Here is a 25,150-nt window from a genome sequence, read left to right as displayed (position 1 = left end):
CGGGGTGCGAGCCTGAGTCGTAGGTCCTCCCCCCGTTCGCTGATTGGGCGACGTTTTGAAGTGACTGGGAGAGAGGAATTTTTTTCTTTAATCCCACCGCCTCTCCTCGCTGCTCCCTTCTGCACTGAGATTTAAGGTTTGAAGACTCGAGGGTAAAATTGGGCCGCTTTCATTCTAGTTTGGACAACGGTTTCATCTTCAGCAAAAGCATCTCATTCGTAGCACCCCCCCAGCTGGAAAATGGTCTGCTCTGCGAATCGGTAATGGAGGCGGGGTGGGGCGGGTCCTCCCGAGTGGGCTCCCGGGGGAGGGCGGTTGCTCATGAATATGCAGTTCTCTTGCTGAATATGCATGAACAAGCCAAGATGGCGGGACCAGCGGCTTGTCCGGAAGTAGCCGATGTTGGTCAAACGGCCCCCAGAGACGGGTGGGCATCTCCTGGCCTCTAGTGCCGCGCCGTACCGAGCCATGGTCCTAGATCCATGGCCTGAGCCGCTCGAAGAGACTTCAGCTCGGAGGCCTGCTCTGGAAGGAGCCTGGCCACTGTCCGGGAGAGATCACGGGACCGCGACAATCCGAGAAAAGCAGATTAGCCATGGGGCGGGCCACGAAAGTCCTGGGGGATTTGGGGTCAAGGCATTTGAACATTAGGAAATCCTTCACACTGTAGAATATTTAAGGAATAAAATGGAGAGCGGGGATCCCAAGGGATTCTCCAATGAGAACGGTCGTAGGACTTCCACTCTCCCTCCAAAGCAGAGACGACACCACTGCACAGCCACATTCAGAGTAATCCTTGTTTGATGTCAATGTCACGTCACCACCCCAAGGGGGGGGCACAAGCACGAGAAAAGGAAACCTTCGCCGTGAGGGGAGGGTTGGGGAGGCACGCTCCCCTCCCCCAGCGCAGCTGCTAGCTGTGTCTTTGCTGGAACACTCCAGCCCCAATGCTCTTCTCTTTGCTGCTGAGTGAAGTCCTCCCCGTGGCCCACGGCCTGCCTGCCTCTGCCCCTTGGATCTGCTCCTCAGACTTTACCCCTTAGTTATGCCCTGATTCCCAGGACCCAGCCTGGACTCCACATCCCTTGGTCCCAGGCTGGCTCCAGGTCTTCCAGGTAGTCACTCTCCACCAAGTCCCCAAGTCACCCTTGACTCTGAGAGGTATCCCTCTCCCACACCAGTTCTTTTCCAGTCACTTGTCCTCCCATGTTCGTCTTCAGTCTTTGCCTCTATTTACCCCTGCCCCTCCCAACCCCCAGGCTCCCAAGTTCTATCTCACTCCTCCACCTTCCCTTCCCTCTCACAGCTGAGGTTCCGGGCTGTGATGATGGCAATGCTGCCCAGCACAACCCCTGCCCCCATGATGTCAGAAGGTGCCACAGTCTCATAGAGCATATAATACTGCAGTATAAGGGCCACCACCACCTCAGAATGCAGGACAGCGCACACCAGGGCAGGGTGGGCCTTGGTGACCGCATAGCTCACACATGTGAAGGAGACCAAGGCGAGGATCCCCACTGCCCCCACACAACTCCAGCTCAGAAGGTCACTGGGCAGCACGGGGGTCTGCAGCACAAAGAGGCCTGGCACAGAGCCCAGCAGCCCCACCAAGCCAAATAGGAAGGCCACTGTTGGGAGGCAGGAGGGAAAGTGCAGAGAACGATAGACCAGAAGCCCCAGGGACAGCGTCAGGCCTCCCAGGAAAGCCAGCACATAACCCAGGGCGATATAGAGACCCGTAGTCCCCTCCTGCAGTGTCCCTAGTCCAGGTCCCACAATGATGATTAGTCCTAGGATGCTGCCCAACAGTCCACACCAGTCGTAGCCACTGAGACCCTGGCTCTCAAGGCAGAGGGCGAGGAGGGCGGAGCAGACGGTGGAAGAACCTTTGCGAACAGTGGCAGCGTTGCCAGCGGGCACCACCTGAACCGCACTGTAGGCACATCCAATGCTGAGGACGTTGAGCAGGGCATGGAGGCAGGCCCGGCCTCGGATGTCAGGAGGTCCCAGAAGTGGGTCGCCACGCAGTTTAAGTAGCAGGGCAATAGGGAGGTGGAAGAGACACCGACAGACGAGCAACTCCAGCGAGGGCAGGTTGGAAGCCTGGTAAGCCATACGAGAAAGGGGGCCCACAAAGCCAGCAGGCAGGCCCCCACCCAACAGGGCCACCAGCAGACCCTTGGTGGCATCAGAGGGCTGGCAGCGCTGGTGCGAGGGGAGGCTGGGTGGAGTGGAGGGCGGCGATGGCTGCGTGAAGTCGGGCAGGTTGAAGTAGGGGTGACTGCCAGCCTGTTAGGGAGAAAGGAGCTCAGGGTAGACAGTAGCCACAGCCCGGGTGACCTGGGGCAGGGCAGATGCGAGGATGGGGTCTGGGAGGAACTCTTGGGAGCTAGAAAGGGCCTAAAAGATGAGTGAGATGGTATAATGTGGGTCTGCAGCAGGAAGCAAGGAGTGAGCGGTCCTGGAGTATCATTTCCCTAGGTAAGTTGTTCCTGGGAGGAGAAAAAGGAAACAGGATGCCCTCTTGGATTGAGGAAGGGGAGGAAGCCTCAGATGCTATGCATCTGTGTGATGCCACAAGTTCCAGAGACACCTGGGTACACCATTATGAATTATATTTGTGGGTATCTCTGAGACAGCTAAGTTTTAGGAAAGGAGGGGAAATGGAGCAACCAGGAGCTATAGGGAGGGAGTATTGGGCCCCTGGCCCCCACACTCACCATTTTTCCTTAGACTTTCTCCTCTCTCCTCCTGGCTCAGGGAGCCTGGGCCCCTCAGAGCTCCAGCCATTGTGACCTGGTTGGAGTGGGGGTGGGGTTCTTCCCTGGAACCCTCCTGAGGTGGTAGTGCGCCTATTTTCCCACTGAGTCTAACTCTGCTTCTTTTCTTTCTTTTTTTGTTTGAAATGGTTTCCACTCTTGTCCAGGCTGGAGTGCAATGGTGTGATCTCATCTCACTGCAACCTCCACCTCTCAGATTCAAGCGATTCTCCTGCCTCAGCCTCCCAAGTAGCTGGGATTACAAGCGTGCGCCACCACACCTGGCTAATTTTTCTTTTTTTTTTTTTTTTTGAGATGGAGTTTCGCTCTTGTTGCCCAGGCTGGGGTGCAGTGGTGCGATCTCGGCTCACCGCAACCTCTGCCTCCCAGGTTCAAGCAATTCTACCTCATCCTCCCAAGTAGCTGGGATTACAGGCATGCACCACCACACCCAGCTATTTTTTTATTTTTAGTAGAGATGGTGTTTCTCCATGTTGGCCAGACTGGTCTTGAACTCCTGACCTCAGGTGATCCGCCCACCTCGGCCTCCCAAAGTGCTGGGATTACAGGCGTGAGCCACTGCACCCGGCTAATTTTATTTTTTGTTGTTTGTTTTTTTTTTTTGGTAGAGATGGGGTTTCACCATGTTGGTCAAGCTGTTCAGGAACTCCTGACGTCAAGTGATCCACCCCACCTCAGCCTCCCGAAGTGATGGGATTACAGGCATGACCCACCCTGCCCAGCCCAGGCTGGAGTGCAGTGGCACCATCTCGCCATCTCGGCTCACTGCAAGCTCCGCCTCCCGGGTTCACGCCATTCTCCTGCCTCAGCCTCCCAAGTAGCTGGGATTACAGGCGCCCGCCACCACACCCGCCTAATTTTTTTGTATTTTTAGTAGAGACGGGTTTCACCGTGTTAGCCAGGATGGTCTCGATTTCCTGACCTCATGATCTGTCCGCCTCTGCCTCCCAAAGTGCTAGGATTACAGGCGTGAGCCACCGCACCGGGCCTCAGAGAGGTTTTAAGGCAAGGAGCTCTGAAGCCTGGCTCCTCTATCTCCTTAGTTTTTAATTTTCCAGCACCAGGGAGGAGTTCTTGGGATTGTCCCTGTGGAGTTTCAGGAATGTGTTTTTTTCTGTTTGTGCTTCCACCTGGTGTTTTGTTGATGCTGTCCCCAGAGGCCGACAACAAGGCTTCTGCATTTATGTTCAAGGATACAGATGTGGATCTATCTGCTGGTGGGGACAAAGTACCCAGCCAGCTTCGTGTGTTCATTTGCGCTGGTGGTCGTTAATGTGTGCCCCGTGTGCATGGCCAGGGCCTTCCTTTTCCGCGGCCTGCTAAGCGTTCCTGCGCATTCCTGGAGAGGGTGTGTGTGTGTGTGTCCAGGGCTGGCCCTCTTTGAGTGTGCTGACCCTGAGTCTGTGGGTCCCACTGGGCCTGATTATGAGTCTGCCATGTCATGTCTGCACCCTGAGAGCCTGTGTGTTAAATGCTTTCAGGCAGTGTGCACCGCTGAGTGAAGGGCGTGCAGGGGGAAGGGCGGAGGGAGCCCTTTCCCTGGGGGTCGGTGGTCTTGCGCCCCTGCCGGGGTGCTGCAATCCGGCCCGCGCCCGGCTCGGTGTCCACCCGCCCGGTGGCCCAGCGCGGCGCGGTGTCCTGCCGCGGGGATCAGTCCCGGGGAAGGCCGTCAGGCGCTCGGAGCTTTGTGTCGGTGTCGGCTGCGCTGCGCCGGCCTCCTCTCGGCGGCGACGGCGGCGGCGCTGGGGGGGGACTGTTTCCGGGGGTGGGGGTGGGGGTAGGACCGGGGCGGGGGGAGCCGATGATGTCAGCGGCGGCGGCGGCGGCGGCAGCGGGGCCGGGCCGGGGCCAGGCGCTGGGGGGGCCGGGGCCGGAGCCGGAGCCGGAGCCGGAGCTGGAGGCGGGCGAAACCGGAGCGGCCGGGGGCGGCCACGGTGATGAGCCGGGCCTGGCGGACGCGGCGCCATCACAGTCAGGTGGGCCCCGGGGCGAACTGGGCAGGGCCAGGGCGGACCGGAGCCAACAGCCGGGCCCCCTCTCCGCTGCCCGGCGCCGCGGAGCCCCGGCCGCGCCCCGCGCCCAGACCGCTCTCCTTTGGGGTTGACCTGGGGGCGCAGGGGTCGGGGGCTGAGCCTGGCCCCGCCCCCGGGCGCACACGACGCTGGGGGGCGACTAAGGGGGCCCTGGTATGGCGTCCGAGCGAGCGGCGGCCGGGGGACGCGATCGCCTGGGGCCGTGGAAGGGGCGGCGCTCACTCCCCCTTTGAAGGGTTAATTCTGCAGCCTAATGTCCCCCTCCCCCCGTGGGGCAGGTTGGGGGTGGGGTGGGGCGGGTGTGAGCCCGGGCAAGCGCTGCAAGCTGCTGGGAGGGCGATGGCGTAGGAGCCAGGCAGAGAGGGGGAGGGGTGGGCCGCCGAGCGCCCCAGAGTTGGGGTGTGCGGGGTGCGCAGGGCGAGCTGGGGCCCCGGAACCGCCGCGCCGTCGGGGCAGGGTTGTGGCTGTGAGTCTTGGAGATCGTGTGTCTCGTGCTGTGTGGTGGGGCAAGGTAAACCTCTCCTGGGCACCACCGTTTGCTGGCAGCCAGGGGTCTGGGTAGGGCCCTCCCTGGGCCATGGAGGTAGAAAGCCAGAAGGGGTGTGCAGTGTTGTGGGGCAGAGTTACAAGACGAGCCCTGTGGCTTTGGGTGACAGATGGGCATTCTGAGCAGGGCACAGCATGCTGGTGCAGAGTTTGTTCGATGTGGGGCTGTGTGTTTTCTCCAGCATGTGTTTTCTCGCATGTGCGTCTTGTGCTGCACCTATGACCTGTTTATGAACTGTTTTCTGCAGAGCTGGCATGCTGTATGTGTTGCGGAGGGTGCCAGGATGCAGTGTATGTGCCCTTTTGGAGGGGGCGGTTGTGGGCCTTTTAGTCAGAAGGCGTCACGTCTGGGTCCCATTTCTGTTGCTCTGTTGAGGTGTGGTCCAGTGGTAAAGAGGGCGATGGATGGGTTTGCGTGTCCGTCATGAGCGCATTGCATGGGGGCTGCGCGTCTAGAACTCAGATCCGGAAGATCTGGAGTGAGGAACCCCAGGGTGTGTCTCGGGCCTGTGGGTCAGCTGGCATTGGTGTGAGGGGTTCGGGGTGGAATGCGCCACTTGTGTTTGTGGGATCATGGGCAGCCAAGCAAGGGGAAGGTTTTGCGTTTGCAACATTCTCCACAGGATTCTTTTGTGACGTTGTTTGTAGGAGCCTGTCCGGGCTGCTGGGCTGGGAGGCAAGCTGGTCAGAAAACACATGTGGGGAGGGAGGTGGCGTGACAAGGGTAGTGTGGGCCTCAGACCCAAGAGGCCAGCCGCAAGCAGGCTGTGTATGCGTGCCTGCCGTCTGTGTGCTTAAGTGGTGGTGGGGCTGCGGAGGGGATTTGGTATGAGGAAGGCGGGAGATAAATGCAGGGTAGCGCATGGCGGCCGGCGGGAGGCATGGGTGTTGTCAGGCGGCCCAGCTAATCTTTGCAGGGTCTGTGTGTTTGCCCCTCATCAGCCTGCCCAGCATGTCAGGGTCACCCGGAGGAGAGGCTGGGCGGCCACAAGGGAAGTAAGCTTAGACAGAGCGGCTCCTTGGCCGTGTTTATGTAAAGGCTGGGTGTGACTCTTGTCACTAAAATGGAAAAAAGAAACGTGAAGTTTTCAGCCTCCTCCTGCTTCACCCTCTCCCTCTCTCTGCCCCCCTTGTGGGTATCTCTGACGCACACTGGGCCCCACTCCTTCGACGGTGGAAGGGCCTCGGAACGGAATTCGCTCACTAGGCAGATTCCTCAGAACAGGTTTTCCTCACCTTTGGGGCCTGGGCCCTTCTAGGGGTGTGTGTGCGAGTGCATTCCAAGCCTGCACACCACTGTCTACTGTGCCTGGCCCCACTGGAAGGATGTGTGTACATAGGGGAAGGGAGGGTGCTGTGGACAGGCCCTCCGGCATGGGGGGCTGGGAGGGGGTGGCCGCCTGGGGGAGCCTGCACAACAGGTGCACAGTGACAGCCTGGTGAAGAGAAAGGAGCCATGGCCCAGGGCTGAGGAGCTCTGGCGTCATTACCATTCCCTCACTGGCACTTGATCTGAAGGAAGCTCAGTTCCTCATCTGCGGAATGGGGCTGATTGCCTGCCCTGCATATCTTCCGAAAGCACGTGGGAAACGGACCCAAAAGTGGCTGCAGTCTGGGGGCTGGCACAGCCCCTGTCACCCCTCCGTCAGGACTGGGAATTCCCTTCTCGGGGCTTGGCTGATAATAATGGCAGCACACACTTGCTTAGCACGGACCGTGCACCAGCCACTGTCTTCAGGGCGCTTACATGTGGTCACTCAGTCCTCCGACCAACACCATGAAGTAGGCACTGTAATTACCTCCCTTTTTCAAGTGAGGCAGCTGAGGGCCAGAGAAGTTAAGTAATTTGTCCCAAGTCACTTAGCTAGTGAGAGGTGAAGCTGTATTTGAACCTGGGCAATCAGGTTGCAGATCTTGTGCTCTTAACTACTGTACTCTGCTACCTTCTGGAACATTCAGTGGATGGTCCTTTCTGTGCAATTGCCTCCAACACTCTTCTCCCCAGTTACTGCAGAACTTAGCATCTGTGCAGCAGTCCATTTCAGAAGACCCAGATGCTCAGGGAGCCCCAGCTGAGGCCATGAGAACCTGAGTCTGTGCTGCTGCATAAGGTGGATGGTGGCCATAGGGGCACAAAAGGTTGATGAGTCAGAGAAAGGAGAGATTGTCCTCATCTTGTCAGTCAGGGAGGGCTGAGAAGGAGGTGGCCTTGGAGTTAGATCTTAATGTTTTGGAGGGATTTTGACAAGCTTGGGGAAAGAGCATTTCTGACAGGACAAGCCAGCACAGGCAAAGGCGTGCAGGTGTGGGTCATGTAGAAGCTGGAGGGCACACTGGGTGTCTGGGGTTTCATTCATTTGTTTAGAGATGGGGTCTCACTATGTTGCCCAGGCTGGACTCAAACTCCTGGGCTCAAGCAATCCTCTAGCCTCAGCCTGCTGAGTAGCTGGGACTACGGGTACGTGCCACCACGCCCGGCTCACACTGATTACTGTGTGTTTGAAGAGGATAACACAAGGCAAGATTAAAAAGGAAGATTGGAGCTAGACTAGAGCCCTTGACTGCCTGGTAGAAGAATCTGAATTTTATTCTAGAGTCAGTGGGGACCAGTGGAGGTTTTGAGCCCAGGAGTGATATTCCTGAACTGTGGTTAGGGATGTTGACCCTCGGCGGGAGGAGGGCTGGGTGGAGGAAGGTAAGCCTGGAGGCCAGGGGATAGCTGGGAGACTATAGCCTTGGACCATGTGAGTGTTAACAAGGACCTGAGCTATCGAAGGGAAGATTTCCAGAGCCATTCCCAAGCTCGGCCGTGGTTTCAGCCACACTTGATGACTGCTGGATGTGGGAGCGAGGGAAAGGGTGGAGTCAGACATGACACATTTAGCACTTAGCACGTGAGACCTTGTGCGGTGGTTTATGTAACCAGCTGGCGGGCCATAGGCCCCTTCAGGGCCAGGTCTAGCAGTATGGCAGAGGGAAAGATTGAGCATCTGGGGTCAGCTGGGCCTGGATTCGAATCTTGACTGCTATTTACAAGCTGTGCGATCTCGAGCAAGGTATATCCCTCTCTGAGCCTTGGTTTCCTCTTCTGTAAAATTAGAATAATATGACCAGGCGCGGTGGCACATGCCTGTAATCCCAGCACTTTGGGAAGCTAAGGCGGGGGGGATCACCTGACGTCAAGAGTTCAAGACCAGCCTGGCCAACATGGAGAACCCCTGTCTCTACTAAAAATACAAAAACTAGCTGGGCATGGAATCCCAGCTACTCTGGAGGCTGAGGTGGAGAATTGCTTAAACCTGGGAGACGGAGGTTGCAGTGAGCCGAGATCATGCCACTGCACTCCAACCTGGGCAACGGGATAATATAAATACCTACTGGGGGTGGCTGTACTGAGAATATCATTAAATGAGGCAGTGTGTGTGAGGTCCCAAGAAGAGTATGGGGCAAATTGTGAGGACTCCAGAGTGCAACTTATTTATGGTTTAAAAAATTTTTTTTTTATTGAGACGGAATTTCGCTCTTGTTGCCCAGGCTGGAGTGTAATGGCATGATCTCGGCTCACTGCAACCTCCGCCTTCCAGGTTCAGGTGATTCTCCTGCTTCAGCCTCCCAGGTAGCTGGGATTACAGGCGCCCAACACCACGCCCAGCTAATTTTTTATTTTTGGTAGAGACCGAGTTTCACCATGTTGGCCAAGCTGGTGGTCAGTTCCTGATCTCAGGTGATCCACCTGCCTTGGCCTCCCAAAGTGCTGGGATTACAGGCGTGACCTGGCCATACCCGGCCTATTTTTTTTTTTTTGAGGCAGAGTCTCACTCTGTCACCCAGGCTGGAATGCAGTGGCGCAATCTCTGGCGCACTGCAACCACCACCTCCCCAGTTCAAGCAATTCTTCTACCTCAGCCACCTGAGTAGCTGGGATTGCAGGCGTGCACCACCACACCCGGCTAATTTTTGCATTTTTAGTATAGACAGGGTTTCATCATGGTGGCCAGGCTGGTCTGGAACTCCTGACCTCAAGTGATCTGCCCGCTTCAGCCTCCCAAAGTACTGGGATTACAGGCGTGCGCCACTGTGCCTGGCCCAGAAGTGGTCAAGTTATAATGGTCATCCCTATCTCTGGGCCAACTTAGTCCGTCATGGATAATGGCTTCGTTCCTGGAGGATGGACTTTGAGGACAGGTTCATTAATTTACCTGTTTTTTTGTTTGTTTTTAACTACCCATTATGTGCTAGGCCCTATTCTAAGGACTTGAGATACTGCAGTGAACAAAGCAGACAAAATTCCCTACCCCTGGCTGGGTGCTGGGGCTCACACCTGTAATTCCAACACTTTGGGTGTCCAAGGCGGTGAATTGCTTGATCCCAGGAGTTCAAGACCAACCTAGGAAACATGGTGAAACACTATCTCTACTAAAAATACAAAAAATTCGCTGGGCGGTGCTACTTGAGAGGCTGAAATGAGAGAATCACCTGAGCCTGGGGGAGGTCGAGGCTGCAGGGAGCTGTGGTAACACCACTGTACTCCAGCCTGGGTAACAAAGCAAGACCTCATGTCAAAAAAAAAAAAAAAAAAAAAAAAAGGCTGACCACGGTGACTCACACCTGTAATTCCAGCACTTTGGGAGGCCAAGGCAGGTGGATCACCTGAGGTCAGGAGTTCGAGACCAGCCTGGCTAACATGGTATTTGTCTCTACTAAAAATACGAAAATTAGCCAGGTGTGGTAGCATATGCCTAGAGTTCTAGGTTTTTGGGAGGCTGAGGTAGGACAATTGCTTGAACCCAGGAGGCGGAGGTTGCAGTGAGCTGAGAGAAATCACGCCACTGCACTCCAGCTTGGGCAACAGAGCGAGACGCCATCTCAAAAACAAAACAAAACCCCAAAAAATCCTACCTTTTACCCCTTGGAGCTTACATTCCGGAGATAAACAAGAAATAGGAGCTGGGTGCAGTGGCTCTCCACTATAATCCCAGCACTTTGGGAGGCTGAGTTGGGCGGATTGCTTGAGCCCAGGAATTCAAGACCAGCCCTGGGGAACATGGTGAAACCTCATCTCTACAAAAAATACAAAAAGTAGCTGGGCATGGTGGCAGGTACCTGTAGTCCCAGCTACTCAGCAGGCTGAGAGGTAAAGGATCACTGGAGCCCAGGAGGTCAAGGCTGCAGTGAGCTTCAATCCCACCACTGTACTCCAGCCTGGGCAACAGAGCAAGATCCAGTCTCAAAAAAAGATAAACAGTTGACCGGGCTCTGTAATCCCAGCACTTTGGGAGGCCAAGGCAGACAGATCACCTGAGGTCAGGAGTTCAAGATCAGTCAGGCCAACATGGTGAAACCCCATCTCTACTAAAAATACAAAAATTAGCCGGGTCTGGCTGGGCGCGGTGGCTCACGCCTGTAATCCCAGCCCTTTGGGAGGCCAAAACAGGAGGATCACAAGGTCAGGAGATCTAGACTATCCTGGCTAACACAGTGAAACCCTGTCTCTACTAAAAATACAAAAAAAAAATTAGCTGGGAGTGGTGGCAGGCGCCTATAGTCCCAGTTACTCAGTTGGCTGAAGCAGAATGGCATGAACCCAGGAGGTACAGTTTGCAGTGAGCTGAGATCGTGCCACTGCACTCCAGCCTGGGTGACAGAGCAAGACTCTGTCTCAAAAAAAAAAAAAAAAAACGTGGTGGCGGGCACCTGTAGTCCCAGTGACTTGGGAGGTTGAAGCAGGAGAATCGCTTGAACCTGGGAAGCAGAGGTTGCAGTGAGCCGAGATCGTGCCACTGCACTCCAGCCTGGGCAACAGAGCTAGACTGTGTCCCCCCTGAAAAAAAAAAGGGAGAGAAACAGGTGGGCCAGTTTCAGTGGCTCATGCATGTCATCCCAGCACTTTGGGAGGCTGAGGCAGAAGGATCACTTGAGCCCAGGAGTTCAAGAAAAGCCTGGCCAACATAGGGAGATCCAGTCTCTACTAAAAATAAAAAATAAATTAACTGGGCATTGTGGTGTGCACCTGTGGTGTCAGCTACTAGGGACACTGAGGTGGGAGGTCACGAGAGCCTGGGAGGTTGAGGCTGCAATGAACCGTGATTGTGTCACTGCACTCCAATGTGGACAACGGAGTGAGACCTCGTCTCAAAAAAAAAAAAAAAAAAAAGAATGGCCAGGTGCAGTGGCTCATGCCTGTAATCCTAGCACTTGGAGAGGCAGAAGAGGCGGGCAGATCACTTGAGGTCAGGAGTTCAAAACCAGCCTGACCAACATGGTGGAATCCCACCTCTACTAAAAATACGAAAAAATTAGCCAGGCTGGGCGCAGTGGCTCACGCCTGTAATCCCAGAACTTTGGGAGGCCAAGGCAGGTGGATCACGAGGTCAGGAGTTCAAGACCAGCCTGGCCAAGATGGTGAAACCCCGTCTCTACTAAAAATATAAAAATTAGCCGGGTATGGTGGTGGGTGCCTGTGATCCCAGCTACTCAGGAAGCTGAGGCAAAGAATTGATTGAACTGGGGAGGCGGAGGCTGCAGTGAGCGGAGATTGTGCCGCTGCACTCCAGCCTGGGCGACAGAGTGAGACTGTGTCTCAAAAAAAAAAGAAGAAAAAAAAATTAGCCAGGTGTGGTGTTGGGCGCCTGTAATCCCAGCTACTCAGGAGACTGAGGCAGGAGAATTGCTGGAACCTGGGAGGAGGAAGTTGCAGTGAGCCCAGATCACACCACTGCACTCCAGCCTGGGTGACAGAACTGGACTCTGTCTCAAAAAAAAAAAAAACCTGTTACTAAGTGCTAAGGAGTAAAATAAAGTAGGGTAGGGAGATAGGAAGTTTTAGGAAGTGGGGAGTGGCCAGGGAAGGCCTCAGAGGAAGGTAGCTTCTAAGTCAAGGCTTAAAGGAAGTTGGGCTTCACTGCATGAGGTTATCTGGAAGAAAGAACATTCCAGCCAGAGGGAACCACAAGACGTAGGGCGTGTCTGGTGTCCATGCTCAGATCCCCACCTCAGTGGCACCTCTGAAGTCACACAGGCATTGAAGAGTAGAAATGGTAAGAACAAACAAAAAACTTGAAAACCACAGAGCCACCAAACCTACCATGAAGCCCAATTTATGCCTTTTTTTCTTCACCGGTTCTCTCCACCATTTTCCAGGACTGAGTTCTACGAACTAGATATTGCCACTTGTTGGCTCGCTTAATCTTTATAACAACCCCACAAGGTAGGAACTATTAATCGTCCCCACCGTACGGACAAGGAAACAGATACAGAGAGGTTAAGTAACCTGCCTGGGGTCACATAGCTGGTCTTTTCCACTTCCAGTAAGGCCTTGCAGGGCAGTAGCCAGTCACAGGGCAGTTGAACTCAAGCTGCGTCCAAACGCTGGGTTGGCTAGCAACAAAATCTGAGGCAGATAACCCCATCACTACCTTCCCTCTACCTCAAAGGGAGGAGTTTAGAGTATTTGATTTCTCTAAGCCTGTTGCCTCACTGTGGCCATTTTGAGTGTTGAAATGAGATGATACAGATAAAATGCTTAGCATTATACTTTGCACATGGTAAGTATTTCAAGCCTGGGCAACACGGCAAGACCCCATTTCTACAAAAGTAAATAAATAAATTAGCCAGGCATTATGTCATATGCCATTGGTCCCAGATACTCAGGAGGCTGAGACAGGAGGATCATTTTATTCCAGGAGGTTGAGGCTGCAGTGAGCCATGTTCACATCACTGCACTCCAGCTTGGGCAACAGAATGAGACCCTGTCTAAAAAAAAAAAAAAAAATTCACAAATGGCAGCTACAGAGACCATGATGACGATGATTGTGTGTGATCCCTAAGGGCCAGTCCAGCATTGGGTGTCTCTGATTCTTAGAAGCCCTGACAGGTCTCATCCAAGTACGGTGGCAGTTAGCACACAGTCACACATGCATAGGCACCAAGTCCACCAATATGGTTGTGCAGGTTGGCAGGCCCAGCCAATGCAGTGAATGGGGACTGGAGGCAAACCTTGACTTTGCTCACCTACACAGGGCTGCTGCCTCCTGGAGGAAAGAACCTTGCTTCTAATTTTCGGAAAGGCACCCAGGTGGGCTATTTGAGCCCGGGTGGGTGCCATAAACACGTCCTTCATTAATGTAAGGTGAAGTCGTGAAGTCATCAGGAACATAGGCTTTGGAACCAAACTTCCTGGGATCAGAAAGTTAGATCTGCTACTAGCTGCTTCTATGTCCTCGGGCCAGCTACCTAGCATCTGTAAGCCATAATCTGACATTTATTTTATTTGTTTATTTATTTTGAGATGAAGTTTCATTCTTGTTGCCCAAGCTGGAGTGCAATGGCATGATCTCGGCTCACTGCAACCTTCGCCTCCTGGGTTCAAGTGATTCTCCTGCCTCAGCCTCCTGAGTAGCTGGGATTACAGGTGCCTGCCTCCATGCCCTGCTAATTTTTTATATTTTAAGTAGAGATGGGGTTTCACCATGTTGGCCAGGCTGGTCTCGAGCTTCTGAACTTTAGGTGATCCACACACCTCGGCCTCCCAAAGTGCTGGGATTCCAGGCATGAGCCACCATGCCCAGCCTATTTTATTTTTTGAGACAGGGTGTGGTTCTGTCACTCAGGCTGGAGTACAGTGGCACAATCATAGCTCACTGCAGCTCTGAACTGCTGGGCTTAAGGGATGCTCCCACCTCAGCCTCCTGAGTAGCTGAGACTGCAGGTGCACGCCACCACACCTGGCTACTTTTTGTATTTTTTGTAGAGACCAGGTTTTTCCATCTTGCCCAAGCTGGTCTCGAACTCCTGAGCTCAAGAGATCCACCTGCCTCAGCCTTCCAAAGTGCTGGGATTACAAGTGTGAGCCACTGCACCCAGCCCATAGTCTGTCATTTTATTTATTTATTTATTTATTGAGACAAAGTCTCGCTCTGTCACCAGACTAGAATGCAGTGACTCAATCTCGGCTCACTGCAACCTCCGCCTCCTGGATTCAAGTGATTCTCCTGCCTCAGCCTCCCGAGGGCTGGGACTACAGGTGCCCGCCACCGTGTCTGGCTAATTTTTGTATTTTTAGTGGAGATGGGGTTTCACCGTGTTGGCCAAGATGGTCTCAATCTCTTGACCTCGTGATCCACCCGCCTCGGCCTCCCAAAGTGCTAGGATTACAGGCGTGAGCCACCGTGCCTGGCCTATTTTTTATTTATTTTTATTTTTATTTTTTGAGACAGAGTCTCACTCTGTCACCCAGGCTGGATCAATCTCCATCCAGAGCTATCTCGCCTCACTGCAGCCTCTACTTCCCGGGTTCAAGCGATTCTCCTGCCTCAGCCTCCCAAGTATCTAGGATTATAGGCACCCACCACCATGCCTGGCTAATTTTTTTTTTTTTTTTTTTTTTTTAGTAGAGATGGGGTTTCTCCACATGGGCCAGGCTGGTCTGGAACTCCTGACTTCAGATGATCCACCCACCTCGGCCTCCCAAAGTGTTGGGATTACAGGTGTGAGCCACAGTGTCTGGCCTTAAGGAGGGATAGTGGCCGGGTGTGGTGGCTCATGCCCGTAATCCCAACACTTTGGGAGGCCTAGGCGAGCGGGTCACAAGATCAGGAGATCGACATTACCCTGGCTAACAGGGTGAAACCCCATCTCTACTAAAAATACAAAAAATTAGCCAGGCGTGGCGGTGGGTGCCTGCAATCCCAGCTACTCAGGAGGCTGAGGCCAGAGAATCACTTGAACCCGGGAGGCAGAGTTTGCAGTGAGCTGAGATTGCGCTACTGCATTCCAGCCTGGGCGCAGAGCGAGATTCCATCTCAAAATAAATAAATAAAAATTTAAAAAGCGGGAAAGCTAACTGCTACCTTTCAGGGTAGTGATAAGGAACAAATGAGGTAATTCAAATAAAACACTGACTCTTGGGGTCCCAGTGGGCCAGTGGTTATCATGGAAGTGAGTGGCAGGCCTGAGCACCAGCCCACGAATGCAGTGAGGCCCCTTCCTCAGGATGCCTGACCTATCTGAAATTCACCAATTGACAGGGTAACACTTGACCTAGAACCTGATCAGTCCCTGGCAGACAGGGTTGTTAAAACTTTGGAATATCAGGCCGGGCGCGGTGGCTCAAGCCTGTAATCCCAGCACTTTGGGAGGCCGAGACGGGCGGATCACGAGGTCAGGAGATCGAGACCATCCTGGCTAACCCGGTGAAACCCCGTCTCTACTAAAAAAATACAAAAAACTAGCCGGGCGAGGTGGCGGGCGCCTGTAGTCCCAGCTACTCGGGAGGCTGAGGCAGGAGAATGGCGTGAACCCAGGAGGCGGAGCTTGCAGTGAGCAGAGATCCGGCCACTGCACTCCAGCCTGGGCGACAGAGCGAGACTCCGTCTCAAAAAAAAAAAAAAAAAAAAAAAAACTTTGGAATATCATCCCTGTTTACCATCTTCCTTCTTCCCATCCAGGAAAGGTGTCAGGAAAATATTTTGAGGAATGCGAAATGGGGTATATGTGGGGAAAAGGCCTTTGAGTCTAGATAGTATGAGTGATAAATGGGAAAGAATATTTTTCAGGGGATGGGAATTGTATGAGGAACTCCTGATGCCGAACGCCTCTGAAGACACGTGTGGCCCATGGGATATGGAAGGACACCCTCAAAGATGGGTGACGGCTCCCAGGCTTTGTGGAGGGCAGAGGAGAGGGTCCGGAGAGCTCTGCTCTCAATTCTGCAGGCCTGGATCTCTAAATAGGTGCCACCTGTCATTATCAACGCTGTGTGACTCCGGATAAGTCTGGCTTTCAAACTCAAACCTTCAACTGAAGAGTCCTCGAGGCCCTGATGGTGCCTGCAGGAGAAAGTGGCCGTGCGGTACTTTCTGTGCTGCTGACTGCCTGAGCTTGCCTTTGAGTTGCCTGCTCTTCCCTTTGTTTTTTGGGGTTTTTTTTTTTTTTTTTTTTTTTTTTTGAGACGGAGTTTCGCTCTGTGGCCCATGCTGGAGTGCAGTGGCGTGACCTCGTCTCACTGCAACCTCCACTTCCCCGGTTCAAGCGATTTTCCTGCTTCAACCTCCCAAGCAGCTGGGATTACAGGCGTGCGCCACCACGCCTGGCTAATTTTTTGTATTTTTAGTGGAGATGGGGTTTCACCATGTTAGCCAGGGGTTTCATCGTGTTAGCCAGGATGGTCTCGATCTCCTGAACTCGTGATCTGCCCACCTCTACCTCCCAAAGTGCTGGGATTACAGGCATGAGCCACCGCGCCCGCCCTTGATTATGCTGCTTTTTCAGCCCAAATCCCTAGGGCATCAGGTCTCTGAATGAGGTGTGGGACCAGGCCTCCTGGTCCTGTGGCCTTTCCAGTGCCCTCCAGAGACTGGAGCAAGCTGGCAGTTGTGTAGGGGTCAGTGGGCTTCAATGGTTGCCTGGCAGCTGGGCCAGAAACCCCCTCTAAGATTTATGGGGCTGGGAGGATATGAGGAGGTCCTCTCCTCATTTGAATATCTGCCAGCTTAGGTCCCATTGTTAAAAACTCACAAATTATTTTGATATGTAAATGAGACCATTGTGATGAATGACAACATGCAAATCTTTGACTTTCTCTAAGCCCTGGAGATTGGGCCAAAGGGACTTGAGAGTGCTGTGACAGGCTTCCCTGAACCTATGGGCTGGACCTGTGCTACTGTATTGTTTGGAGGTGAATTGAGAATATGCAAATTATCTTGTCACTGTACTTCTCTGGGCCTGCAGAACAAGGCTCTGTAATAATCTGCGTGGCCTCCCAGGTTTGACCGGACACAGCTAAACAAATAACCTGGCAGAGGCTCCGGGGAGGGGTCCGGGCTCACCCGGATGTCCTCTCTGGCCACAGTCCTGCACCCCTCCCCACTTCCTGGGGGCTTTTCCTCGCACTTCCCTCCCTGATGACCCTCTCCTGCTCCTCCTCTAGGTTCCCCTGACATGGTTTCTGTTTCTCCACAGAAGGAAGAGGCCCAGCAGAAGGGACTCGCTGAGCCACCCCCCGCCCCACTCCATGTTGGCTGTGCTCTCAGGTGAGAAGGTACCCAGAGGTCTACAGTGAGGGAAAAGTAGACGCAAGGCAGCAGGCCAGCAGGGGCGGCCATTTTGTCTAGGCTGGGGAGTTCTGTGAAATGGCTATCAGGAGTTGTGGCGCTTCCTCCTCCTTCCCATGAGACAGGTTTCCCTCGCTTACCTCTCTAGTCTGTGACTTCAGAGGTCATGACCCCTTGACCTTCACCATGACCTGAGGTATCTCTGGCCTCTTCTAGCCACAGAAGTGAGTTAGACATACTGGTCTTGGATGCTGGCCAGACTTGGGTGGCTAAGGGCCAAGCCCTGGCTTCTGTGGCCTGAAGTGATTCAGCCTTCCACTGGCTTCTGACCAGCAGCTCCTGACCCTCTCTTTGCCTGACCTTAGAAGCCTCTGCCCTCTGCCCAGCCTCCGAGACTCTACCTGGCCTCTTCTCCCACTGTCTAGGCTGGCACCATGCCCCCCCCTGCAGAGGTGACGGACCCGTCTCATGCCCCCGCCGTCCTGCGCCAGCTCAATGAACAGCGGCTCCGTGGCCTCTTCTGTGACGTCACCCTCATAGCCGGAGACACCAAGTTCCCTGCTCACCGCAGCGTCCTGGCTGCTTCGAGTCCCTTCTTCAGAGAGGCCCTGCTCACTTCAGCTCCACTGTCCCTCCCACCAGCTACAGGGGGCTCTGCACCCAACCCTGCCACCACCACAGCTGCCTCTTCCTCCTCCTCCTCCTCTTCCTCGTCGTCTTCCTCTTCCTCCTCCTCTGCTTCCTCTTCTTCCTCCTCTTCCTCTTCCTCTCCCCCTCCAGCCTCTCCCCCTGCTTCTTCCCCGCCCCGGGTCCTGGAGTTGCCAGGGGTCCCAGCAGCTGCATTTTCTGATGTCCTCAACTTCATCTATAGTGCCCGGCTCGCACTGCCTGGTGGTGGAGGGGACGGGGCAGCTGTAGCAGAGATTGGAGCTTTGGGGCGCCGTCTGGGCATCTCCCGCCTTCAGGGCCTGGGGGAGGGAGGTGATGCCTGGGTACCTCCTACCCCAGCCCCCATGGCCACCTCGCAACCTGAAGAGGACAGCTTTGGGCCCCGGCCCAGGCCAGCTGGGGAGTGGGAGGGTGACAGGGCTGAGGCCCAGGCCCCTGACTTGCAGTGCTCCCTACCCCGGCGGCCCCTCCCCTGCCCCCAGTGTGGAAAAAGCTTCATCCATCCCAAACGGCTGCAGACCCATGAGGCCCAGTGCCGACGAGGGGCTAGCACTCGGGGGTCTACAGGGCTGGGAGCCGGGGGCGCTGGCCCTGGTGGTCCTGCAGGGGTGGACGCCTCAGCCCTGCCTCCACCGGCGGGCTTCCGAGGAGGCCCCGAGCACGTGGTGAAGGTGGTGGGAGGCCACGTGCTGTATGTGTGCGCAGCTTGTGAGCGTTCCTATGTGACCCTGTCCAGTCTGAAGAGACACAGCAATGTACACTCGTGGCGGAGGAAGTACCCCTGCCGCTATTGTGAGAAAGTGTTCGCCCTGGCGGAGTACCGCACGAAGCATGAGGTGTGGCACACGGGGGAGCGCAGGTGAGTGGTCCAGGCTGGCGGGGGGAGCGGCCGGAGGCCAGCACTCAGAGATCACAGGGACAAAGGCAGCAATGGGTGGGGCTTGGGGCCTAGAAAGTTATCCTGAGACTAGGCTAGCTGCAGTAATCCCAGCACTTTGTGGGGCTGAGGTGGAAGGATCGCTTGAGGCCAGGAGTTTGAGACGAGCCTGGACAACATAGAGACCCCATCTCTACAATTTTTTTTTCTTTTCTTTTCTTTTTTTTTTCTGAGACAGAGTCTCCCTCTGTAGCCCAGGCTGGAGTGCAGTGGTACGATGTCGGCTCACTGCCACCTCTGCCTCTCAGGTCCCAGTTTAAGCAATTCTGCCTCAGCCTCCCGAGTAGCTGGGATTACAGGCATGCGTCACCATGCCCAGATAATTTTTGTTTATTGTATTTTTAGTAGAGTTGGGGTTTCACCATGTTGGTCAGGATGGTCTTGAACTCCTGGCCTCGTGATCTGCCTGCCTTGGCCTCCCAAAGTTCTGGGATACAGGCGTGAGCCACCACACCTGGCTTTTTTAAAATTTTTTTTTTTAAGACTGAGTCTCGCTCTGTCCCCCAGGCTGGAGTGCAGTGGTTCAATCTCAGCTCACTGCAACCTCTGCCTCCTGGGTTCAAGTGATTCTCCTGCCTCAGCTTCGTGAGTATCTGGGATTACAGGTGCGCACCACCATGCCCAGTTAATTTTTGTATTTTTAGTAGAGACAAGGTTTCACCATGTTGACCAGGCTGTTCTCGAACTCCTGACCTCAGGTGATCCACCAACCTCGGCCTCCCAAAGTGCTGGGAGTACAGGGATGAGCCACTGCACCCAGCCTCTACAAACAATTTGAAAAGAAAAAAAAAGCCATCCTGAGGCCCCTGCTCACCACCACTCACCTGTCTGCCTCCCTCCAGCCCCAGTTCCTTCAGCTGAGGTTTTTTTTTTTTTTCTTTTTCTGAGATGGAGTCTTGCTCTGTTGCCCAGGCGAGAGTGCAGTGGAGCAATCTTGGCTCACTGCAACCTCGCCTCCAGGGTTCATCAGCTGAGGTTTATTAAGTCTCTTTGTTCCATGTCCTGGCTTGCTGCTGTGGGGAAGGGCTAGAGGGAAAGAGAAAGCTCCCCTCGCCGGAAAGGACTGCAACGGCACAGGCATGTCCAGGAATCATTACACTATTCTGAGCAGGGCCTTGTGTTTCCACGCAGTGTCCCTGTTCGTAAGTCGTTTCCCCATTCTGTCATCTGGGCTTGAGAAGAAGGCTCTGTGAGTTAGGCTGGGTCCCAAGTGGAACAGCTGAGGCCTAGAGTCTCACAGCCGGTGGGGACACTGAGCTCAGATGGGCACCCCGCACTGAGGCTGGCTGGGTGAGGGAGGCAGCGCAAGGCTGCGGGAATCACAGGTTTGAGTGCAGGGTGCAGGAGGACCTGGGAGGCTTCAGGGCCCTTGACTCAAGTGGCTGTGTTCCTCCCTCTTCCCTGCTGTGCTGACCCAGGTACCAGTGCATCTTCTGTTGGGAGACCTTTGTCACTTATTATAACCTGAAGACCCACCAGCGAGCCTTCCACGGCATTAGCCCAGGCCTCCTTGCCAGTGAGAAGACACCCAATGGAGGCTACAAGCCCAAGCTCAATACACTCAAGCTCTACCGCCTGCTCCCCATGCGGGCAGCCAAGCGGCCCTACAAGACCTACAGCCAGGGAGCCCCGGAGGCCCCTCTTTCTCCAAGCCTCAACACACCGGCCCCTGTGGCAATGCCAGCCAGCCCGCCGCCTGGGCCCCCACCTGCCCCAGAGCCTGGCCCTCCACCCTCTGTCATCACTTTTGCCCACCCAGCCCCCTCTGTCATTGTCCATGGGGGCAGTAGCAGTGGTGGAGGGGGGAGTGGGACGGCCAGCACAGGAGGGTCCCAAGCCGCCTCGGTTATCACTTACACTGCTCCCCCGAGGCCACCCAAGAAACGAGAATACCCACCTCCTCCCCCTGAGCCTGCAGCCACACCCACCAGCCCAGCCACAGCAGCCAGCCCAGCCACTGCTGCAGGGCCAGCCACGGCCACCGCCACGGAGGAGGCCAAGGGTCGGAATCCACGGGCCGGAAGGACTCTGACTTACACAGCCAAGCCAGTGGGCGGGATTGGTGGAGGTGGGGGTGCCCCTGCAGGGGCTGGCCGGGGCCCCTCTCAGCTGCAGGCTCCACCTCCACTGTGTCAGATCACTGTGCGAATCGGGGAGGAGGCCATTGTCAAGCGCCGCATCTCAGAGACTGACCTGCGTCCTGGGGAGCTGAGTGGAGAGGAGATGGAGGAGACTGAAGATGATGAAGAGGAGGAGGACGAAGAGGAGGAGGAGGATGAGGAGGAATCAAAGGCTGGTGGGGAGGACCAGCTCTGGAGGCCCTACTACTCCTACAAGCCTAAGCGCAAGGCTGGAGCTGCTGGAGGTGCCAGTGCGGGGGGTAGTGGGCCGCCCCGAGGCCGCCGGCCACCACGCTGGAGGCAGAAGCTGGAACGGAGGAGCTGGGAGGAAACCCCAGCAGCTGAGAGCCCAGCGGGACGTGCCCGCACAGAGCGGAGGCACCGCTGCGGGGACTGTGCCCAGACCTTTGCCACCCTGAGAAAGCTGCGAAAGCACCAAGAGGCCCACGGTGGGGGCTCCCACAGCTCCCGGGCCGGACGGAGGCCCTCCACCCGCTTTACCTGCCCCCACTGCGCCAAGGTGTGCAAGACCGCAGCTGCCCTGAGCCGCCACGGGCAAAGGCATGCTGCTGAGCGGCCCGGGGGCACCCCAACACCTGTCATTGCCTATTCCAAGGGCAGCGCTGGCACCCGGCCCGGGGATGTCAAGGAGGAAGCCCCCCAAGAGATGCAAGTCTCCTCATCCAGTGGTGAGGCAGGCGGCGGAAGCACTGCTGCTGAGGAAGCTTCCGAGACCGCCTCACTCCAGGACCCTGTCATCTCAGGGGGTGAGGAACCCCCAGTGGTGGCAGGTGGGGGCAGCTATGCATACCCACCTGTGCAGGAATTTCCACTGGCCCTGATTGGGGGCGGCCGGGAACCTGGTGGTGGCAGGGGAAAATCTGGGAGTGAAGGGCCAGTGGGAGCTGGTGAGGGGGACCGGATGGAGGGGATAGGGGCTGCCAAAGTCACTTTCTACCCTGAGCCCTACCCGCTCGTCTACGGCCCCCAGCTCCTTGCCGCCTACCCTTACAACTTCAGTAACTTGGCCGCTCTCCCAGTTGCTCTCAACATGGTCCTACCTGATGAGAAGGGTGGGGGGGCCCTTCCCTTCCTACCAGGGGTCTTTGGCTACGCAGTGAATCCTCAAGCAGCACCCCCTACCCCGCCAACACCACCTCCCCCAACTCTTCCTCCACCAGTTCCCCCTAAGGGAGAAGGGGAAAGGGCAGGGGTTGAGAGGACCCAGAAGGGTGATGTGGGGTGAACCTTGGGGCTCAATCCCCCTTTCACCAGATGCCACCCTCCCTGAACCCCCCACCACTACCAGCTCCCTGGCCTCCCTGCCCCTTGGGAGCCCCTCCACACTCTTGTGCAGGGACTTGGGGGCCCCTGGAGCTCAGGGGTCAGGCTGCTTTGTGTGAGATTGTAGTTTTCCCATCTCCTGGGAAGGGATCTTTCGAGCTTCCCCTCTCAATCTTCCTCCAGGGAATGGCCTCCATGAGGGGCAGGGCCAGCTTCCATCCCTTCTCCAGCCCTTGGGGCAACTGAGCAATATACTTAACCTGAATCTCTACTTACGGCCCCCACCAGCTCTGAATGTCTAACCTGCTCCCCTGATTCGTAAACCTAGGGGGAAACCATCTCTCTCTCCTAATGACCCCCCCTTGTTCTGAAGCTTTCTCTAAGCCCTTCCCAGATGCTTCCTAGCACATTCCATTCTTTGTGGCCCAGGGCCTGGACCAGACCATTGTGATACCTGACCCCACCCGCCTGGGAGTGTGGCTTTGGGTTCCATCCTTCCCAAGCGTGGGTCTCTACGTCCCTGTTTCCCTTGCATCAAGACGCCTTCCTCGGCTTCCATGCCTTTGGATCTTCCATGTTCCTCCCCGTATTCCTGGACTTCGGAGATGACCTCTCCCAAGCCAGGTCAAGGAGGTTTGGAGGGGGGCTGCCCCTCTGTTCCGTGGCTGAGCACTTTCCCAGTCCAGGGCAGGGAAGTATTGGCCCCATCTTGACCCCCAAATCCAGTGAGCTCCAGATTCTTCCAAGGCAAAAGAGGTGAGCAGATCACACCTCTTTCTGCCTCTACATATGGCCTATTCTGGGCTAAACCAGATTTGGGGGCCAGGAGGGAAGAACTCCAAATGGGATGGAGAAGGGAATCTACTTTCTCCCTGTTTTTTTTCCTGATGGTTTCTCCCAGACTAGACCAAATAGCCAGAAAAATGATAGGGGTGGGATGGGTGGGTAAGCCCAGGATTTGCACATGACCTTCCATCCTTACCTGTATTCCCATCTCCCCAGTATCACTCCCCTCACCAATCACTCCAGATGGTTTTGGGGGAACCATTCTATTCTTCTGGTGGGCTTTGGGGTATCCCCACCAGCTTTCCCTTCAAAATAGCACCTTACACCCCATCTTTGACTCAGTTCCCCTCACCCAAAGATCCCAGCCTAGGGATGGGGTACAGGGACTTTAAATAGTCCCTAATCCCTAATTTGCACTAGTTAACCCTGGTCAGGGGTCCCTGTATTTCCTTCCAGTGGGGGAGATGAAGAAATGTTTGCTCCTAATTCTCTTTGAAAACTGGGCCTCCCTGCTCTGTGATTGGATAAACATTTCCCATCCCACCCACCTCCCCCCAGAAAATAGCTCACAAGGGGAGAGCCAGTTTGGGGGAGCAAATTTGACAAATGGGAATTAGAGGAGTGCAGTTTTAAAAGGAAAAGTTGCTGTCATCAAAATGCCAGCCTTTTCCCCAGCTACTGTTTTTGGGGCCAAGATGGCTGCCCTAGCAGCAATCACTGCCAAGGGCAAGATCATGGCTTTTGGAGGGAGGTGAGTTTAGGGAGGGCCAGGACCATCCTCCTACCCCTCATACCCTCCCAGCATATACAAAGGGGGAGGTTTTAGACAGGCTCCCTGAATGTTAACCACAGAGGAGTCACTCCTTCATTCCTCCTCTGTCTCTTTGCACTTTTCTTGGTCTTGGCCACAGCCTGAGTGATGAATTTCCTACTGAATGTACCAAGTTCCAATTTTTAAGGGGGGGAAGTTTCAAATGGGGAAAAATGCAAAAAAAAAAAAAAAAAAAAAAAAATCACTAAAATTTCCCACAAATCTTGTTTCTGGCACTTTAGAAAAACTGCAAAAAAATACGTAATAAAGAATACATATATATATATCTACACACAAATTATATATCTATCTATACAGCGGAACCACGAGAGACTGAGGAAGGCCTGGAGGCAAGGGCAGAGGTTATGACAGTGCCCCTATATCCTTAACCCGTACTCCTCTGAGGCAAACAGGCATGGGAAAATGGAAGGGTTGAGGATGGACCAGAGAATTGGAACTTCAGAATAGGTCAAAATTCCAAAACCATGGACATTTTTTTGGGAGAATTGAGATTGTAGACATTTATTTTTTTTTTAAATATGATTAAGGAAAATAGCTTCCAGAATGTGGTGGTTCTGGGCAACAAATGAGATTGTGGCGACGTGGAGATTAAAATATATGTATTTGAACTGGGGAATTTGAATATTGTGAGTTTCAGATGTTGGAAATTTGGGATTTTGCAGTTTTGTCTTTTGAAAATGATCAAGTCTTGTTAGTTCGTGCCCTCTTTCCCCATGTTCCCTGGGAAGAAGGGTGGTGGCAGAGTGGGAAGGCCACTGGTTCTGTGCCACAGCACGCAAGATTTAGAATTCTACAGACTCTAGCTCTATACGTAGTGAGGACCCAGATTTAGAGAAACTGACCAATATTTATCTCCGCATTTGTGTGTGTGTCCAACTCTGTAGGCCAATAAACCAACAAGACAAATGAACTGTGCTCCACAGTGGGATGCCAGGTGCAGTTATTTGCGTGGCTGGTGGGTCTGGGGAAAAGGAACATGCTAACTTTGTCCCACAGGGATCCCTGCGAGTTGTGGCCCAATGCTCTCTCTTTGGACAACAACTTCCAGCAGTTGAGTAGTTGAGTGAGGACTTGTTGGACTGTCAGCTCAAGCTGACTTTGGCCCAACTTCCA

General features: G+C 54.7%; 2 protein-coding genes across 6 annotated transcripts; one reads left to right on the top strand and one right to left on the bottom strand.

Moving 5' to 3' along the window:
• Positions 1–13: 13 nt before the first annotated feature.
• ZBTB4 (zinc finger and BTB domain containing 4) lies at positions 14–24,947 on the top strand. 5 transcript variants are annotated; one of them, XM_037987351.2, is made up of 4 exons: positions 14–260; positions 17,318–17,388; positions 17,835–18,937; positions 20,434–24,947. In XM_037987351.2, the coding sequence occupies exons 3-4, from the start codon at positions 17,844–17,846 to the stop codon at positions 22,379–22,381; spliced, it is 3,042 nt and encodes a 1,013-aa protein (XP_037843279.2). In that variant the 5' UTR covers positions 14–260; positions 17,318–17,388; positions 17,835–17,843; the 3' UTR covers positions 22,382–24,947. The 5 variants fall into 5 exon arrangements, with proteins under 5 accessions (XP_037843279.2, XP_008008343.3, XP_037843281.2 ...); XM_008010152.3 differs by lacking the exon at positions 14–260 and adding an exon at positions 4,581–4,756; XM_037987353.2 differs by lacking the exon at positions 14–260 and adding an exon at positions 5,027–5,049.
• SLC35G6 (solute carrier family 35 member G6) lies at positions 780–2,692 on the bottom strand. The gene has a single exon (XM_037987913.2). It carries the CDS (start codon positions 2,113–2,115, stop codon positions 1,276–1,278), a length of 840 nt encoding a protein of 279 aa, XP_037843841.2. The 5' UTR covers positions 2,116–2,692; the 3' UTR covers positions 780–1,275.
• Positions 24,948–25,150: the final 203 nt, after the last annotated feature.

Source organism: Chlorocebus sabaeus, chromosome 16 (assembly GCF_047675955.1).
Source record: "Chlorocebus sabaeus isolate Y175 chromosome 16, mChlSab1.0.hap1, whole genome shotgun sequence".
Classification (NCBI taxonomy): Eukaryota; Metazoa; Chordata; class Mammalia; order Primates; family Cercopithecidae; genus Chlorocebus; species Chlorocebus sabaeus.
The sequence above is the reverse complement of the archived record's forward strand: the minus strand, read 5'-3'. Positions and strand labels throughout refer to the sequence as shown.